General features: G+C 47.7%; 1 protein-coding gene across 1 annotated transcript; it reads left to right on the top strand.

Moving 5' to 3' along the window:
* The first annotated feature begins 6102 nt into the window (after positions 1-6102).
* LOC134407758 (synapse differentiation-inducing gene protein 1-like) lies at positions 6103-11123 on the top strand. The gene is made up of 2 exons (XM_063139698.1): positions 6103-6676; positions 10060-11123. The coding sequence occupies exons 1-2, from the start codon at positions 6326-6328 to the stop codon at positions 10231-10233; spliced, it is 525 nt and encodes a 174-aa protein (XP_062995768.1). The 5' UTR covers positions 6103-6325; the 3' UTR covers positions 10234-11123.
* The last annotated feature ends 8151 nt before the right edge of the window (positions 11124-19274 follow it).

Below are 19274 nucleotides of genomic sequence, written 5' to 3'. Positions count from 1 at the left end.
TGCTGCCGTATTTACTTTTGAGCTAAGAAAATTTTGCTAGGTGGGGTCGGAGCCAAAGCATGCCAATAACCAATCAAAATATGTGCTGAAAATGGCAGACACCCACTCCCGCACACGTCCGAAACCACTGGACACATCCCTGACGGCAGGTTGGCTGTTCGCTGAGCTGGGAGCTCATAGCTTCGAGAAGGGGAGGGGCACACCAGCCGTGGACTTCTGAATTGTAGCAAGAGAGACAGAAAAGCCATGACAAATCCAGTCAGCAATATTCCTGAATAACTGAGGGGTTGACCCGAGATCACCGCAGGAGTAGGTGAACGTCACGTGGCCTGGTAGGGATGACTGCAATATCATTCAGGAATAAACAGCTGGTGTAGACACATCTTAAGTCACATCTATATTGGGCCTGAAATTCCTGCAAAATGCTCCCACGACTTCTGGGATCAAAGGCTCTGATTATTATGGTGGCTTCTGCCTCCAAACAAACGCCCTCCCTACACAAAAAAAATCTAGGCGGGTTAGTCACATTGTGAAGCATTTCTCTCTCTTTCTCAGTACAAGCCCTAGTTAAACTGCACAAGCATGCTCTTTGCGTTCTAGAATAATGCCCGGGTCAGCAACTCACTGTTCAGAATGTTGCATGTTCTGCTCTGACCTTGCTTCTGATTGGTTCCAGCAAATTTCACAGGGTTGAAATAGGAAGTACATTGATACTGGAAAGTATGTTTCCATAAATAACCTCAAATATGAACCACAACTGACCCGTTTTTGTTTTGTTTTTCCTTTCACGATGATGGCGTTGTTTGGGTCTGGGGCCTCTACTAGGGTGACCAACTGTCAGGATTTCCTCGGATTTGTCCTGGTTTTTGTTCTTTCCATGGTGTCAAGGGATTTTCTATAATTTTCAATAATGTCCTGGAATGACACACCTTCCTCTTTAAGGCTGCCATTAGCATGGCAGGAGGGAGTGACATGCTTTCTTGAGGCACGTCATTCCCCCACCCCGAGCTCCAATTGAGGTCTTAAAGGGGAAAGTGGGTCATTTGTGGACATTATAGAAAAGGCCCCAATTGGAGTGGATGGTGGTGGTGCAGAATGAAATCCTTTCCCCTCCTCCACTCCAATCGGGTTCTTTAAGGTGGCGGGGGAATAACATACTTTCTGCAGGACTCAGAAAGCGGCTTCCCCACATACACACTAGGTGTCCTCTTTTTTGGTTTCCCAAATATGGTCACCCTAGCCTCTACACACACACACACATACACAACCACACAAGAAATCCAAGCCTACGTAAAGTTATGCCTGCCATTCCACCTTGCTGGGGCCCTTCACTCAGTGCATTATCATTTAGATGGTAGGGGTAGGAGCAACAGAAGAGTTGCTACTCCTGCCTTATCTCTCACTGGGATGGAGGATGTTGGTGAAATTGTTCTGTGCCCTAGAGGGAATTTTGGCATTTCCTAAAATGTCATGTCATATGTTCTACAATTTTCATTGATTCTACATAGATCTAAACCACAAATTCTTAAGCATTGCAAAGCGTCCCTATTTCCTGCTTCTTGTCCCTGGCAAATTTCCATCTCTTTTCAAAACTTTGGGAGAGATTACCTTCCTTTCCACTGTATACACGAACTCACCATTAAAAACAAAACTCACGCAGGAAGTTTACTAAGGGTCAAATTAAATGTTCTTGTGATCACTCATAGCTGAGCTGTGCTCAATTGGTTTATTTATTCCAGAGTAATTTTTTTTCAAATTTATTTTTATTGTAAGATGTTAAAAAAAGAAAATAAAAAAGGGGGTAAAGAAAAATATAGCTACATAGATTTGAATAAATCAATTAAAATGCATACATATGAAATGTGCATTTGTGTATGAAAATTCCGATTTCTAAGAAATAGACATAATCTTCAACAAAAACAGACCAAATATCCAAATGACAGGTGGTCGATACACCATCTGCTCAAATGTTGAAAGCATTGTACTGTCTTCAATCCAATGCATTATATGAGGTGAGTGTTTATCCTTTCGATATTGTAATATCAGTCTTTAGCTGTCGGGAGGACATGGAGAACCCATTTGCGCTGACCATGTGTTCACTTCCAGGAAGCAAGTAGATCATTTAAAAGAGCATGTACATCTGTAAATATTAAGGGATGTTCCAACACATATATGAGCCTCGTGTGGCGCAGAGCGGTAAAGCAGCCGTTTCTGCAGCTGAAACTCTCCCCACGGCCTGAGTTCGATCCCAGCGGAAGCTGGTTTCAGGCAGCCGGCTCGGGTCGACTCAGCCTTCCATCCTCCCGAGGTTGGTAAAATGAGTACCCAGTTAGCTGGGGGAAAGGTAATAATGGCCAGGGAAGGCAACGGCAAACCACCCCGCTATGAGGCCTGCCAAGAAAACGTCAGCGAAAGCTGGCGTCCCTCCAAGAGTCAGCAATGACTCAGTGCTTGCACGAGAGGTTCCTTTCCTTTCCTTCCAACACAGTATTTATCCATATAATGACCCCTTCCCTGAAAGGGGCAACCACTGGGCAAACCAGCTAAAATTAGAGCAGTCCCCCACAACTGGGTCCCCCCCCAAATGCTTTGAATTACAACTCCTAGCACTCCTGACCATTGGCCATGCCAGCTGGGCCTGATGGGAGAGCCAGTGTGGCATAGCACAGCCAGTGTGGCCTAGTGGTTAGAGTGTTGGAGTGGGAGTTGGGAGATCCAGGTTCTAGGCCCCACTCAACTATGGAAGCCCACTGGGTGACTTTGGACCAGTCACAGACTCTCAGCCCAACCCACCTCACAGGGTTACTGTTGTGAGGATAAAATGTAGGGAAGGAGGATTATGTACACCACCTTGGGTCCCTTGGAGGAAGAAAAGGTGGGATATAAATGTAATAAATAAATAAATAAATAAAAGATTTGTTTGAAAGAAGCATTAGCTGCATCACATCTCCAACAATTAGCAACTGGAACAAATCTTTAAAGAGATATTGTGGTATCCAATAGACACAAAACAAACATTGTTTGCTGAATAAGATGCAACTGGAGTTTTATAGATGCATCAGATACAGATGCCAGGGTGGCGATCCGTTGATTAGGCAAAATCGGGCAATCCAGTTCCCTAGTCCATTCCTGCACCCTGTATATGATATTAATTCACCAGTAATAAGTATTCATAGGCAAGGATTGTAGGCTGATTTGCTTGACTGGCCTCAATAAGTGCTTCCGATAGCGAGGGAGATGCTGAAGCTTTAGAAGTGGCAGGGCCAAACCTAGATACTAACAAGTGTTGCAACTGCAAATATTGCCTTTCAGCCGTAGCTGGCAAATCATATTTATCCCAGAAAAAAAAAGATAATGACAAAAACTCATAATCAGCACCCACCAGTGGATTCTAGATAAGAAACTTATCTTATCCATCCGTGTCCACCACAAAAACATTTCCTTACCAATGGTCAAATCTGGATTTCCCCATAGCATCAATTCAGCATATGCCACACATCTCAACTAGCTATGCACCTTATCCATTCTAGTGTGCTTAGGCTAGAACCTAATACCATCCATTACAAAGCCCTATGAAGAGAGACTGAAAGAACTGGGCATGTTTAGCCTGGAGAAGAGAAGATTGAGGGGAGACATGAGAGCACTCTTCAAATACCTAAAAGGTTGTCACACAGAGGAGGGCCAGGATCTCTTCTCGATCCTCCCAGAGTGCAGGACACGGAATAACGGGCTCAAGTTAAAGGAAGCCAGATTCCGGCTGGACATCAGGAAAAACTTCCTGACTGTTAGAGCAGTGCGACGGTGGAATCAACTACCTAGGGCCTTCCTAGACGAGGCCTTAGCGCGCATTCTGTCCCGGCTTCCCTGCTGTGCGTCCAGATGACGCACAGGGGAATCCGCAGACAGGCCGCGCTGAGGCCTGGTCTTACCCGCCATAAGCGAAGTCGCTTATGGCGCGCCTTTTCCCCAGCTCCGGCCTCAGGCCGGAGCTGGGGAAAGTGTGGAGAGTTCCGCGGCTTTTCGCGGCTCCTCGCTTCGCGAGGAGCCGCGAAAAGCCACGGACCTGGCACGATGCGCTGTGCCCATCGTGCCAGGAGGTGGGTGATCCGGGGGGGGGGAAGATGGCAGAGGGCGACGAAGGAGACAGCGAGGTGATGGCAGAGGGCGACGAAGGAGACGATGAGGTGATGGCAGAGGGCGACGAAGGAGATGGTGGGGGGGCGGAGGGCGACGAAGGAGATGGTGGGGGGGCGGAGGGCGACGAAGGAGACGATGAGGTGATGGCAGAGGGCGACGAAGGAGATGGTGGGGGGGCGGAGGGCGACGAAGGAGATGTTGGGGGGGGCGGAGGGCGACGAAGGAGACGATGAGGTGATGGCAGAGGGCGACGAAGGAGATGGTGGGGGGGCGGAGGGCGACGAAGGAGATGGTGGGGGGGCGGAGGGCGACGAAGGAGATGGTGGGGGGGCGGAGGGCGACGAAGGAGATGTTGGGGGGGGGGCGGAGGGCGACGAAGGAGACGATGAGGTGATGGCAGAGGGCGACGAAGGAGATGGTGGGGGGGCGGAGGGCGACGAAGGAGATGGTGGGGGGGCGGAGGGCGACGAAGGAGATGGTGGGGGGGGCGGAGGGCGACGAAGGAGATGGTGGGGGGGCGGAGGGCGACGAAGGAGACGGCGAGGGGGGCGGATGGGGGGGATTAAATTAAAAAAAAACCCTTACCTTCTCCGGCGGCTTCGGGCCCCACATGGCCCCTTTAAAAAAAAAAAAACATGGCCGACGCTGCAGGGCTTCCGTCGTCCCTGCGGGTCGGCCGTCTAGGAGGCTGGGCGGCGCGCGTTAAAGTTTGCACGCCGTCGCCCCGCCTCCCTGCCGGCTTATCCCGGCAGGTCTAGCAAGGCCCCTAGGTAGGTTGTGGGCTCTCCCACACTAGAGGCCTTCAAGAGGCAGATGGACAACCATCTGTCAGGGATGCTTTAGGGTGGATTCCTGCATTGAGCAGGGTGTTGGACTCGATGGCCTTGTAGGCCCCTTCCAACTCTGCTATTCTATGATTCTATGATTCTATGATTACAGAGTCCAGAATGATGCACGGTGTGGAGAATATGAACAGGGAGACATTTTACTCCCTCTCTCAAACTACTAGTACCCAGGATCATCCCATGAAGTTGATTGGTGGGAGATTCAAGAGAGATAAAAAGAAGCACTTCTTCACATAGCATATAGTTAAACTATGGAACTCACTTCTACAAGGTTTTGATAGCCACCACGTTGGATGGCTTTATAAGGGGATTGGATGAATTCATGGAGGATGAAGCTCTCAATTACTACTAGTCCTATATGCTACTTCCAGTATCAGATGCAGTCTGCCTATGTATACCAGTTGCTGGAGAACATGAGCTGGCAGGGGGGGGGGGCTGTTGCATAGGGTGACCATATGAAAAGGAGGACGGGGCTCTTGTATCTTTAACAGTTGTATTAAAAAGGAAATTTCAGCCAGTGTCATTTGTATATATGGGGAACCTGGGGAAATTTCCTCTTCATCACAACAGTTAAAGCTGCAGGAGCTATACTGCAGCTATACTGTGACCAGATTTAAAAGAGGGCAGGGCACCTGCAGCTTTAACTGTGGTGATGAAGAGGAAATTTCACCAGGTTCTCCATATATACAAATGACACCTGCTGAAATTCCCTTTTCAATACAACTGTTAAAGATACAGGAGCCCGGTCCTCCTTTCCATATGGTCACCCTACTGTTGCACTCATGTCCTGCTGGTGGGTTTCGCATGGGCAGATGGTCGACCACAGTACACACAGAATGTTGAGCTGATCCAGTGTGGCTCTTCTTACATTTTTACGCTCTCCTCCAGTCCAGACGTCTGACACTACAACAGTATGAATATCGAGGATACCAGAAACATCTCCCTATTTTCAGCTGGGAAATAGTGAAGGAGATGGTGCGTTGTGTCCATCCATCCCATGCCACGGATGGGGGAAGGAAACCTTCACTGGAGTTCTCACTTTCAGTATCACCCTCACCGTCTGGGTTACTCATTACCTAACTTGTCGTTTCACTTCCTTGTTCCTCTGGGCTATGAGAAGCAGTGAAGCTGTTCTGCTCAAAAGCAGAGTGATACATGAGCCCCATAAACAAAAGGGGAGGAGAGAGCAAAAGGGCAGAAAAAAGACTGAAGGCGTGAACTAGAACAGGAAGCGGCCAAGACAGGAGACAAGGCAGAACCGGGAGAACTGATGTAAGCAGGGGAGACAGACCCTACAGCATTGTGAAGGAGGGAGCAGAGAGAGGAGAGAGCAGATCTGCGTTATGAGCGACCCAAAGTATGAGAAGCTCGAAGACAATGTGGCCGAAGGCACTGAGGATCCTCCCACCTACTCTGAAAAACAGCCCTACAGAGAATCTGATCCCCTAAAACCTCCTGCTGGGCCATCACCCCTGGGCTATGGGGCAGCTGCCCCTATGCCAAACCAGTACCAACCTTATTATGGCCTCCCTGGGACAGGATACAATCAAGATCCGACCCTTCAACCTCCACAGGTCATCATTGTCAGGCCTCCCCAGCCCACCAATGAACCCGATTACCTTGCCTACTCCATCTTTACCATGCTTTGCTGTTGCCTACCTCTTGGCATTGCTGCCTTGGTATATTCGTTCCAGGTAAGTCTGTGCGGGAAGGAAGGGGCCATGATGCAATCATAGAATGAGGGGGGACAGAGGAGGACAGGCCTTTTCCATTCTTTTCAGAAGGGGTGGGCAATGATTTGGCTCAACGTGGGAGGAGTCAGGGCTTCAAGGCTCTCCAAAGGGCCTTTTCCCCACCTGGGTGTGATATGCTACAGGTGGGGTCATAGCCCAGTGGTACAGCAACTTCTCAGCCTGTGGAACGTCCCAGGTTGAATCCCCAGCATCTCCAGGTAGGACTAGGAAAGGACCCTGCCTGAAACCCAAGTGAACAGTTGCCAATCAGCATTGAGGATACTGGACTAAATGGACAAAGGCTCTCTGACCCAGTAGAAGTTAGCTCCCTACATTCCTGGGTGGAGTCAAGGGCACTCCTGCTGGAAAGAGGGCCAATAAATGGTAAAGAATAATAGGGCACAAAATGGGCAGAAGTTCCTGAGAAAGCAGGATATGGGGCTTGCTATAGTGTGTGTTTATTCTTAGGGTGGGACTTCCAGAAGGCAGCTGGATTAGCCTGTTGCAGGAAAAACAAAGCAAAGTCAAGTGAGACTTTGAAGGCAAACAGATTTATCGCAGTCTCCATTTGCAATGGCTACAGCTCCCTGCAGTGTTTAATCAGAGTTACAACACAAACTTTGGAATCCAAGTTTTGCTATGGATGTTACTTTTGTCTGAGTTTCCTAATACAGAGGTCATTCACTGCAACCGAGCGGTAACTTACCCCAGCCGTTGTGCGTATCATCGCTTGGCAGGGTGATCATCTGGAATAACCTGACAAACAGGGAGAATTCGACCTTTGCTTGTTGTCAGGTCCCTTTTCTTCATCTGCTCAGTGTTACAGATGAACAGATAACCACATGCAGACTGTGTTAAGTTACCACTTAGTACACAGGTTTCCCTTATGGCTTGTGTATCCACCAGCCCAGTCTCTCTTGGCAAGGGGATGTACATCAGGACCTCTGAGCAGATTAAGGGTGGGTTCATAGGGGCAGGCCACTTCCTGCATGTCTGGTAGAGCAAGCATCAGGGATCTGCGTATGACCACATCTCAGCAAGGGGCCCACTGCTAACACTAGGACTGCAGGAGAAATCTGCTGTGGGCTCCAATGACGTCAGATTCCCAAGCATTTGACTTGTGGAGTCCATAGTCGACTGGCTAGGGTGACCATATGAAAAGGAGGACATGGCTCAGTTGCATTGAAAGGGGAATTTCAGCAGGTGTCCTGTGTATGCATGCAGCACCTGGTGAAATTCTCTCTTCATCACAACTATTAAATCTGTAGGAGCTCTGCGCTCTTTTGCATCTGGTCACTGTAGTATAGCTCCTGCAACTTTAAGTGTTATGTAGAGGGGATTTCACCAGGTGCTGCATGCATAAATGATACCTGCTGAAATTCCCTTTTCAATTCAACTATTAAAGATAAAGGAGCCCTGTCCTCTTTTTCATATGGTCACCCTTGGACTGACTGTCCTTACCTGTGCCTCCTCCAGATTTTGTGTGGGATGGTTTTCTGGGTTTCAAAAAGGTGAGATATGCTATTTATGGCTACAAAGGAAAGATACTTCAGCCAGAACATACTAGCCAAGGTTCAAGCCTTCTATTCTCTGCTTGGTTCCAGACTGCCATGTCCTTGGCCTTTTCAGGATACAAAAGAAGACTTCACAAAGATCAAAATGCCCTTCCAGGGGAAGGACAGTCTATCCTGTATTCAGCCCAGCCAGGAGACATGGCCCTAACATCATACTTTGAATCAGAATAGGAAACCCCAACTTCTCCCCAACCTTGTAGAAGTATGAAGCTTGGCACACATGGCACTAAGCCGTGATGGGTTGCTAACCTCTGTCTGTCATATATTATGCCAACAGCCCACTATGCCCATTGAGCAAGGTGTGGGTCATCAGAGCGGGGTATTTGGGTGGATTAACCCATCATGGGTGGTGGAAACATCGCACAGACAACATACAAACCCAACACGGGTTCCACCAAAAATAAATCATCATGGCTTAGTGTTCTATGTGAACCCAACCTGAGGCTACATAATCAGAAGAGGGTCTTTTTTATAGTCCAGCCAATTCCTCCTGGGGGGCTGCAGCTGTCCACACTATAGACCATGTCTGCCTACATAAGGCAGCAGCTTGCCACTGACACATTTTCCTGTGTTTTGAATAGCAAAGCTCATGGTCCTTCAGCAGCTGCCTTTTACAGAAGAGGGCTTCTGCCTGTACTTACTGTGTCTGTACTTACCTTGATCAGACTTGACCTGCCTGACACAACTTTGCCTGCTTAGTCCTGACTCTTCTATCTGGACAGGACTCTCCATGCTCAGATCTGACCCTGTCAGATGCCATTGGCCTCTTCCAGTCTGGGGGTGGATTTCACTTTCAGTGAAGCTCTCGGGAGATGCGTTCCAGTAGCAGACAGGAGCCCATTGCAAAAGGGGGCAGGGCCAAAATACCAAGAAGTCCAGCATATTTTAGCTTAAACTTCTCACTGTCACTCACTAAGGCCATGGCTAGGCAATGGGGTTGTACCGCACCATTCTCACGATTTTATGATTTATTGCGAGATCGTCACCCTGGTCTACATGCAGCATGCAACTTCGCGGCTGCCATTTTTAAAAAATGAGAAGGAACACACGAGCACTCATGCGCAAACTGGTGAGGTGGTGTTGTTTTTTTAAAAAAAACATTGCCCTCTCCCGCCCCACCCCCAATGGGCACAGAGATCCTGAGGAGCTCTGTGCCCCATGCCCGGCTTCTGGCTCCTTGGGGTTCCTCGTGAGGAGCTGGGACAAACTGCGACACCCAGCCACATGTTCCACAGTCACAGAAACAGCACAACAGAAGGGTAGGGTGATATCCCGGGGAAAGGGAGGGATCATCCCTCCCAGCTCCCGGGATGCCCTGTGCATCATGTGAACACACAGGGGCGATCTACCAGATATCGCCCGGTCTAGCTATGCCCTAAGTCTTAGGAGAGACATTTCAATATTTCATAATGGTGGGGGGGACTGTACAAAAGTTGGATGGTTGGAAGGAAAGGGATGGTGCCAGGGAAGATTCTGTGGTCTTCTGGGGCACCCCAGAGGGCCAGATTAGGGCCCACCCCCCAAAGGGCTGGATATCACCCTGGGCCAGCGGTTCTGCTCCCCTGGTCTCAGGTAACCACGGAATGAGACATGGATTTAGATCACATGTTTACTGCCTGACAGCCCAAGGAAAAAAGATTCTTTGTTAACTAACACAGTTGGCAGTTGCTTCACCACTGTCCAAGTCCCATCCTTCTGCAAACAGGAGATGATCTTCTCCGGTTACGTTTCTTTTTCACTAATGCATCACTTCTCTTTCTTTCTCCTTAGACCAGAGAGGCCAACAACATGGGAAACAGCATAGCAGCTCAGCGAAACTCCAGGATGGCACGGATCTTGGCCAACACAGCACTTGCAGTGGGGATTGTGTTTTTAATTGTGTATATCGTCGTGGTGGTGATTACATTGAAGCAGGCAAAGTATGATCCACCAAACAACCTCTAAGGATGTGCTATGCAAGGTGCCTGTCCTATTAGACCTCTCCTCACCCTCTACCCTAAGATACACATCACAGATGTTCTGGTTTGATGTCATGGTGAAACATTCCAGAAAGTAACCTACACCAAGGTGGTTCACACATGCATGCACATCATCGTAGTTTCTGTATGCTTGACATGATGTTGAGAAGGGCCATCACTCAGTGGCAGAAGATTGCAGTTTCAATCTCCAGCATCTCCAGGTAGGTCTGGGGAAATTCCTGCCTGAAACCCTGGAGAGCTGCTGCCAATCAGTGTGAACAGTACTGGGCTAGATGGATCAATGGCCTGACTCAGTATAAAGCAGTGTCCCATGTTCTCATCATAACCAGCAACAGAAGGTGTGAACTGCAAGGCATTTCTTTTGAAGCTACGTCAAGTGATCTGAACAACCTACAAGAAGATAGATTTGTGATGACCCACATTTGTGTTACGTGATGGACGTTGTGTACAACCCAGTTCCACAAGATGCCATCATCCCAAACAACAGAATAAGGACTGGTGCATTCCCCCTAATTGCCAATCAAAAAAGAAAAATTGGCCCATTTGATGGCTAAATATTACCCATATTAATTTTCTGGTATTGTCAAGGATAAAATATCATCCCCATAAAATGATGAGATGGAGGACCAGCTTCTTCTAAGTACACCGCCTGTTCTATATCCTTTCCCCCAGCTTTCTGCTCTCCCTTCTCTGGACCACTAACTTTACCAGCCCTACTTCCCTTGGGCTACTGTCCATAAATGCCCAATATTTCACAGGTATAAACAGCAGCACACTTGTAATGCCCTGTTTCTTATACAATGAATTTTGATTCTATGGGCCAATATAAATAAATGCCGTGGCTATTAGAATGTCTATTTTGTGTGTGTTTTCTGTCAACCATTTTGTGTTCCCACATTGGGGGTGGGGGGAGTAGGATAAATGTTTTACAAAGAAAATTTACAAATCTGGAGAGCCCCATTCCTTACTATTTATTTATTTATATTTATTTATTTATTATTGCATTTATACCCCACCTTTTTTTCCTGCAAGGAACCCAAGGCAGCGTACAGAATCCTCCACCTCCTCTCCACTTTATCCTCACAACAACAACCCTGTGAGGTAGGTTGTTGGCCCAAAGTCACCCAGTGGGTTTCCATGGCTGAGTGGGGACTAGAACCCGGATCCCCCAACTCACCTTCCAGGCTACACTTCTCCTACCAGTTTTTCATAGAATCATAGAATCATAGAATAGCAGAGTTGGAAGGGGCCTACAAGGCCATCGAGTCCAACCCCCTGCTCAATGCAGGAATCCACCCTAAAGCATCTCTGACAGATGGTTGTCCAGCTGCCTCTTGAATGCCTCTAGTGTGGGAGAGCCCACAACCTCCCTAGGTAGCTGATTCCACTGTCGCACTGCTCTAACAGTCAGGAAGTTTTTCCTGATGTCCAGCCGGAATCTGGCTTCCTTTAACTTGAGCCCGTTATTCCGTGTCCTGCACTCTGGGAGAATCGAGAAGAGATCCTGGCCCTCCTCTGTGTGACAACCTTTTAAGTATTTGAAGAGTGCTATCATGTCTCCCCTCAATCTTCTCTTCTCCAGGCTAAACATGCCCAGTTCTTTCAGTCTCTCTTCATAGGGCTTTGTTTCTAGACCTCTGATCATCCTCGTTGCCCTCTTCTGAACACGCTCCAGCTTGTCTGCGTCCCTCTTGAATTGTGGAGCCCAGAACTGGACGCAATACTCTAGATGAGGCCTAACCAGGGCCGAATAGAGAGGAACCAGTACCTCACGTGATTTGGAAGCTATACTTCTATTAATGCAGCCCAAAATAGCATTTGCCTTTCTTGCAGCCATATCGCACTGTTGGCTCATATTCAGCTTGTGATCTACAACAATTCCAAGATCTTTCTCATTTGTAGTATTGCTGAGCCAAGTGTCCCCCATCTTGTAACTGTGCCTTTGGTTTCTATTCCCTAAATGTAGAACTTGGCATTTATCCCTATTAAATTTCATTCTGTTGTTTTCAGCCCAGCACTCCAGCCTATCAAGATCACTTTGAAGTTTGTTTCTGTCTTCCAGGGTATTAGCTATCCCACCCAATTTGGTGTCATCTGCAAATTTGATCAGCGTTCCCTGCACCTCCTCGTCCAAATCATTATTAGAAATGTTGAAGAGCACTGGGCCCAGGACTGAGCCCTGCGGCACCCCACTCGTTGCCTCTCCCCAGTTTGAGAAGGTTCCATTGATAAGTACTCTTTGAGTCCGATTCTGTAGCCAACTGTGGATCCACCTAATAATTGTTCCATCTAGCCCACTTTTAGCTAGTTTGTTAATCAGAATGTCATGTGGTACTTTGTCAAAAGCTTTGCTGAAGTCAAGATATATGACATCCACAGCATTCCCACAGTCCACAAGGGAGGTTATCCTATCAAAAAATGAGATCAAATTAGTCTGACAGGATTTGTTCCTGACAAATCCATGTTGGCTTCTAGTAATCATTGCATTGATTTCAAGGTGTTTACAGATTGACTTCTTTATAATCTGCTCCAGAATTTTCCCAGGGATGGATGTCAGGCTGACTGGTCTGTAGTTCCCAGGTTCCTCCTTTTTGCCCTTTTTGAAGATAGGGACAACGTTAGCCCTCCTCCAGTCGTCCGGCACCTCACCCGTCTTCCATGATTTTGCAAAGATAATAGACAAAGGTTCTGAGAGTTCTTCCGCTAGCTCCTTCATTACTCTTGGATGCAGTTCATCGGGCCCTGGGGATTTGAACTCATTCAAGGAAATTAGGTGTTCTTTGACCATTTGTTTATCAATCTCAAACTGCAATCCTGCCCCCTCAACTTCTGCTTCACTTTTTCCAGGGGGGTCATAGATCCGCTTTTGGGAGAAGACCGAGGCAAAGTAGGAATTGAGCACTTCAGCCTTTTGTTTGTTGTCTGTTATCAATTTGCCATCCTCATTAAGCAGTTGAACCACCATTTCTTTCCTCTGTCTTTTACTACTCACGTATCTGAAGAAAGCCTTTTTATTGCTTTTAGCATCCCTCGCTAATCTCAGCTCATTCACAGCTTTAGCCTTCCTGACGCCATTTCGGCACTTCTGCACTTCTGCACTTCGGCACTTTTCCCTCTTGCTAATCCTGAATTCCCACTAATTCTGAATCTTTTACTATCGAACTAGAGGTGACTGCTGCCAGGAAATCCACCCCTTTGAAGCACACCAGATCTCCAACTCGGCGTGCACTTGCAAGCTGAGTCATGGGTTTTCCCCAAAACGGAGGAGCTTGTTCTGGTTAGTTGCTGTTGTTCTGTGTTAAATAGAAAGCTGCATAAATCAAAGCCAACATCTGCACACATTTTGTTTGCCCGCACGTCTCATCCATTACATGAACTATGGCCGAAACCTGAGTCATTATGCAAATGGTGGGTGCAATTTGCACAACTTTCCATTCAAGCAAATTTTAAAAGATCAAACAGAAGATCTGTGAACTGGCCTCACTTACTGCAAAGCAAGTTGGTCCATCTTGCGGGAAATGAGACAAAGTCCAGGAGGCCAAGCTGATGAAAGCTCAGATAGCTCCACTGCCCCAGAAGGATTCCTCCAACATCCCTAATTCAAATAGCCATGACTTTAAATCGGTGAGCATCATTACACAGAGGGAAAAACGCATTTGCTTACTGTCACATTTGGCCTCATTACTTCCTCTTTCGAAAGAGGAAGTAAACACTGTGCACATGGACTAGGGTGACCATATTTGGGAAACCAAAAAAGAGGACACCTAGTGTGTGTGGGGGGGAAGCCGCTTTCTGAGTCCTGCAGAAAGTACGTTATTCCCCCGCCACCTTAAAGAACCCGATTGGAGTGGAGAAGGGAAAAGGATTTCATTCTGCACCACCACCATCCACTCCAATTGGGGCCTTTTCTATAATGTCCATGAATGACCCACTTTCCCCTTTAAGACCTCAATTGGAGCTGGGGGGGGAATTATGTGCCTCAAGAAAGCATGTAATTCCCTCCTGCTATGCTAATGGCAGCCTTAAAGGGGAAGGTGTGTCATTCCAGGACATTATTGAAAATTATAGAAAATCCCCCCTGACACCATGGAAAGAACAAAAACCAGGACAAATCCGGGGAAATCCTGACAGTTGGTCACCCTAACATGGACCATTCAGTGGGCCGTTTTGATCGCGCTGCTTCTCCTGCACACAGAAGGAAAGAGTGGCAACTTCCATCTTTAAAAATAAGTCAGCCTTACTGGGGTAATTTTTGTCACACAAAGAAGGCTAGAAGGGGCAGGAGGCACACAGGAGGCAGACGATATCACGAGAAGAACCCGTGAAAATCCGCGAGTGCCCAGTTTGCCACTACGTCTTTTTCCCATTTTTACTGTTGAGTAGGTGCAGGATCTCATTCCAGATCAAGAGAGCGGAAAGAGCAGCATGGCTGTGCAGCAGCGATAAACAAATGTGAAACTGCCACTTTTCACAAGCTCTGCCCTCCTCTGAAACCCCCTTGCTTTTCTGCATCTTTCTTGAAGTGTGGTCCACTGTATGCCAGATCATGCATTCTTGCTACAGGATTTAACAAGGAGAAGGAAAGGGGGAAAGATGATGAACTAGTTCAGCCATGACAAAGAATTTAACTGCTAGTTGCCCCTTCCCAGGTAAAAGCCCACTGAACATAGAGCCTCTGTCACTCAAGATCTAGAGCCAATGGAAGGGTGGTGGCAGAAATCAGGGATGTGCATGGACCCCCCGCTCCGCGCCGCTCTGCCCATACTCCGCTCCTCTTCGCCACGGAGCTCCGGCTCTGAATCGGAGCTCCGCAGTGAAGGGGAGTGACACCAGGTAAGGCCGGGAGAGGAGGGCGGGAGGTTTACCGGGCCCTGCCGCCATCGCCGCCCATGCGGTGACGGCAGCAGAGCCCGGTAAGGGACCAAGGGGGAGGGGGGCCTTACCTGCCTCCGTCCGCGGTCTGTCGGCGTCTTCAATTGAGCCGGCGGTTCAACCAGGAAGTCTGGGCCACAAGCGGCCCAGACTTCCTGGTTGAACCGCAGGCTCAATTGAAGACGCCGACGGACCGCAGAGGGAGGCAGGTAAGGGAGAGGAGGGCAGGGGGGGTTACCTGGCCCTGCCGCCGTCGCCGCCCATGCGGCAATGGCGGCAGAGCCCGGTAAGGGACCAAGGGAGAGGGGGGCTTTACCTGCCTCCATCCGCGGTCTGTCGGCGTCTTCAATTGAGCCGGCGGTTCAACCAGGAAGTCTGGGCTCAATTGAAGACGCCGACGGACCACAGACGGAGGCAGGTAAGGGAGAGGAGGGCGGGGGGGTTACCGGGCCCTGCCGCTGTCGCCGCATCGGCGACAGCGACAGCGGCAGGGCCCGGTAAACCCCACTTACCTTTCCGGCGGAGCTCCGGATCAAGGCGAAGGATCCGCCTTCACCTCGATCCTCTTCGCCACACTCCGCCGGGCCCCCAATCCTCTTCGCCTCCACCTTAAGGGCAGGAGAAGCCCCCCGCTCCGCTTCTAATTCGCCGATCCGATTAGAAGCGGAGCACATCCCTAGCAGAAATTATGGGTGGAGAAACTCTGTAGGCTGGCCTTCTCTGCAGGGCAGTTGGGTGGAGCAGTGTCACACGGCCAGAAGAGAATTTTGGTCAATTATGTTTCTGAGTATGCCCTTAACCCAAGAAAATGCTGTCCTCTTCTTGTTTTTCAATCACTGGAGGGAAAGGATATTGCAGAATCAATTAACACAGCATGCGGTCAAAAGTTTTCAACAATATGTAATAAGTAATTAGGAAATGTCTTGGTAAAACATTGTTTGCTGGTGCTGCTAGCCTCGTCCGTTATCAAATTTCAACGTTTGGCCCCCTTGCTCAAGAGCTCCAGAATTTCAATCTCTGAGTGGCTGGACACATCTGGCCTGTGGTACACATGCATCTAAATGTTGAATGCGCATCCACATTGATGCAACATGGAGCGTCCCGGCCTGCCATTTCATGCAATGCAGCTATGGAGGTGTGGTTTTGAACAGGAAGCAAGACAGTAGTGTCTTTTCTTCTAGTATATCCTTAATCAAAAGAACCACTGTCATTTTAGCATTATTTTTTTCAATCAGTGGAGGCCAAGGAGTCAATGAATAGAGCAGGAACCTTTGAACATGAAAAGAGCTCTGCTAGATCAGGCCAAGGATCCATCTAGTCCAGCACTCTGTTCACACAGTGGCCAACCGGCTGTCGACCAGGAACCCACAAGCAGGTCACAAGAGCAACAGCATTCTCCCACCCACGTTCCCCAACAACTGGTGTATATAAGCTTACTGCCTTGGATACTGGCTCATAGAATCAAAGAATAGTAGAGTTGGAAGAGGCCTATAAGGCCATCGAATCCAACCCCCTGCTCAATGCAGGAATCCTCCTTAAACCATACCTGACAGATGATCTTCAGCAATAAGTAATACTGTAGCTGATGTGGCTGGCAAAGTGATCCTTGATATCAATACAGTTGCTAGTAGGGTGACCATATTTTGGAAACCAAAAAGGAGGACAACATGGTCGCCCCCAAGGGGGCGTGTCCAGTACCAAGAGGGCATGCCCACCTGAACATAGCCTTGGTCACATGTCTGATTTTACAGCACACATTTAAGACAAATCTGTTCTCATCTTAATGTTAAAATCACTGAAATAAAGAACAAGTGAGAGATTCAATGTATCTGAAATTAACTTCATTCACTCCTACTTTTGTAGGTTTTGCTGTACTTTGAAGCTTTTGCTATACTCTGTGTGTAACATTCTCCCCTTCCCTCAAATATCTTTTCTGACTGTATCTTCACTCATTGCAAGCTGCTGTTGTTGTTAACAGGGTTTGCTACTGGCCCCAGATCTGTTTCAAATTTGGTATGGCTAAAGCTCTACCTAAAAGCTATCTTTGTGCCAACTTTCAGCTCTTTATCTTTAAAAATGACAGTTCAAAAATAATAATTTTAAAACCTCATTTTTAAAAAAAATCCTAAAAAATCAATGGATGAACGGATCTGTTTCAAATTTGGTGTGGCTAAAGCTCTACCTAAATCCTATCATGGTACAAAGTTTCAGCTCTTTATCTTTAAAAATGACAATTTTAAAAATAATAATTTTAAAACCTCAATTTTTAAAAAAATCCTAAAAAATCAATAGATGAACGGATCTGTTTCAAATTTGGTATGACTAAAGCCCTTACTAAGAGCTACCATTGTGCCAAGTTTCATGTCTTTATCTTAAAAATGACAGAATTATAAGCATTTTTGTTAATTCCCATTAGACTGCTCTTTGGAAAAAATCCGGATTTCTCCTCCCCCTCCCAGATTTGCCATCAAAACCCGGACAAATCCGGGCAGATCTGGTCATATGGTCACCCTAGTTGCTAGAAGCCTGTACTTTCTTTCAGCTGTGAAACAGTAATGGCGTGTGTGTGTGTGTGTGTGTGTGTGTGTCCACCAAAATAAGGTGGAAGCGGAAATGCACCACTCTGCTTTTGGGAAATGTCTTTCCTTTTAGCAATGTTTCAACACCTAGTACTAATCTGTCTGATTGGGATATAAATTGCTTCATTTACATTCTACCCACTTATCCTCCTGGGCTGGAAAGCACAGCAAAATCATTCAGTCCAAGACCCAGAGCAACCCAGAGGCGTTCCTTAGACAGAGAAGCAAAGCAGAGCAGCCCATATGATCAAGCAAGCATCCGGATCAAAAGAAGATTCAATTGCAAGATTGAAGGTGCCAAGGAAGAGAGAGAACAGGGCACCTAGCAGATAATAGGCCAGCCCAAAAGGAGGAACATATTGAGAAGGGAGGAGAGAGGGCCCTTGCAGAACTGCAAAGAGGACGGGAGGGAAGAGAAGAGAAAAGAAGACAATATGAGCAACCCAAATGAAGAGAAGGTTGCTGCTGCGCAGAATCTACCGCCCTTCTCTGAGAAACAGCCCTATGGAGAACCTGCTCTGTCGGCACTCCCTATGAACAATGGGGCACCTTCGCCCATGCCACCCCAGTATCAAACTTATTATGGTGCCCCTGGTGCAGGAGTCAACCAGGCACCAGTCTTTCAGCCTCCACAGACCGTCTTCGTCACTTCTGTCCAGCCCACGACAGAACCTGATTACCTGGCCTATTCCATCTTTACCATGCTTTGCTGTTTCCTACCTGTGGGGATTGCTGCCTTGATTTACTCTATAAAGGTGAGTGTTTCTCTCTCTCTGTGTGTGTGTGTGTAAAAAAGAGAGAGAGATAAAGACCCTGTTCAGAAGACACTTTAAACCATGGTGGTTAAGGCTTTTTTGTTGAAGAAGAGGAAGATGCCTTAACCACTGTGGTTTAACATGTCTTCTGAACTGGGCCAAAGACTGACCATTTATGTGATGGCTCCCCTTAGCTACTGTTTTTAAAACACTATGGGATGGACAACAATCTATCTGAATTTGGGGTAGTGGAGGGAGACAGGGCTTCAGAATTTGATTAATGGTCCTTTGCATCCATTGCAGAAGTGGATGGCGAAATAACGGGACAACAGTGTTGGATTTAAAATAGGTCCACATTTATTTAAATTGAGCAACTGGTGATGGAGGCCTAAACGGGCATCCTAACTAGGCCACTTGTAGGCCGTATTGGGATCGGGCGAGCCCCACGTATCCAGATGGGTGGTGCTTAGAAGTCACTCCCCATCCCGATTCCCCTTTTGGGGTAGGGAGACCTTCCGATGTCAGTCCCACTCACGTTGCAAAACTTTGTAAACTTTTCACGTTGTAAGTGAGTAAGGTTGGCCTCAGAGGTAACCATTATCCCATCATCTGGTGTAGCAGTACTCCCAGATGTGAGCCTCAGAAGTCACCAATCACTACAACAGTGCCTAAAAGGGGCTCACCAAACCTAACCTTGTTCCTGATGCCCGTACACCTGCCCCCAAGATAAATGCGATCAATCAAGCCCAATTAACTTAATTAATACTCCCCTGCTGTCTTATAGTATGAAGTAGGCGAAA

This window comes from Elgaria multicarinata, chromosome 13 (genome assembly GCF_023053635.1).
Source record: "Elgaria multicarinata webbii isolate HBS135686 ecotype San Diego chromosome 13, rElgMul1.1.pri, whole genome shotgun sequence".
Classification (NCBI taxonomy): domain Eukaryota; kingdom Metazoa; phylum Chordata; class Lepidosauria; order Squamata; family Anguidae; genus Elgaria; species Elgaria multicarinata.
This window is presented reverse-complemented; position numbering and strand designations above follow the sequence as displayed.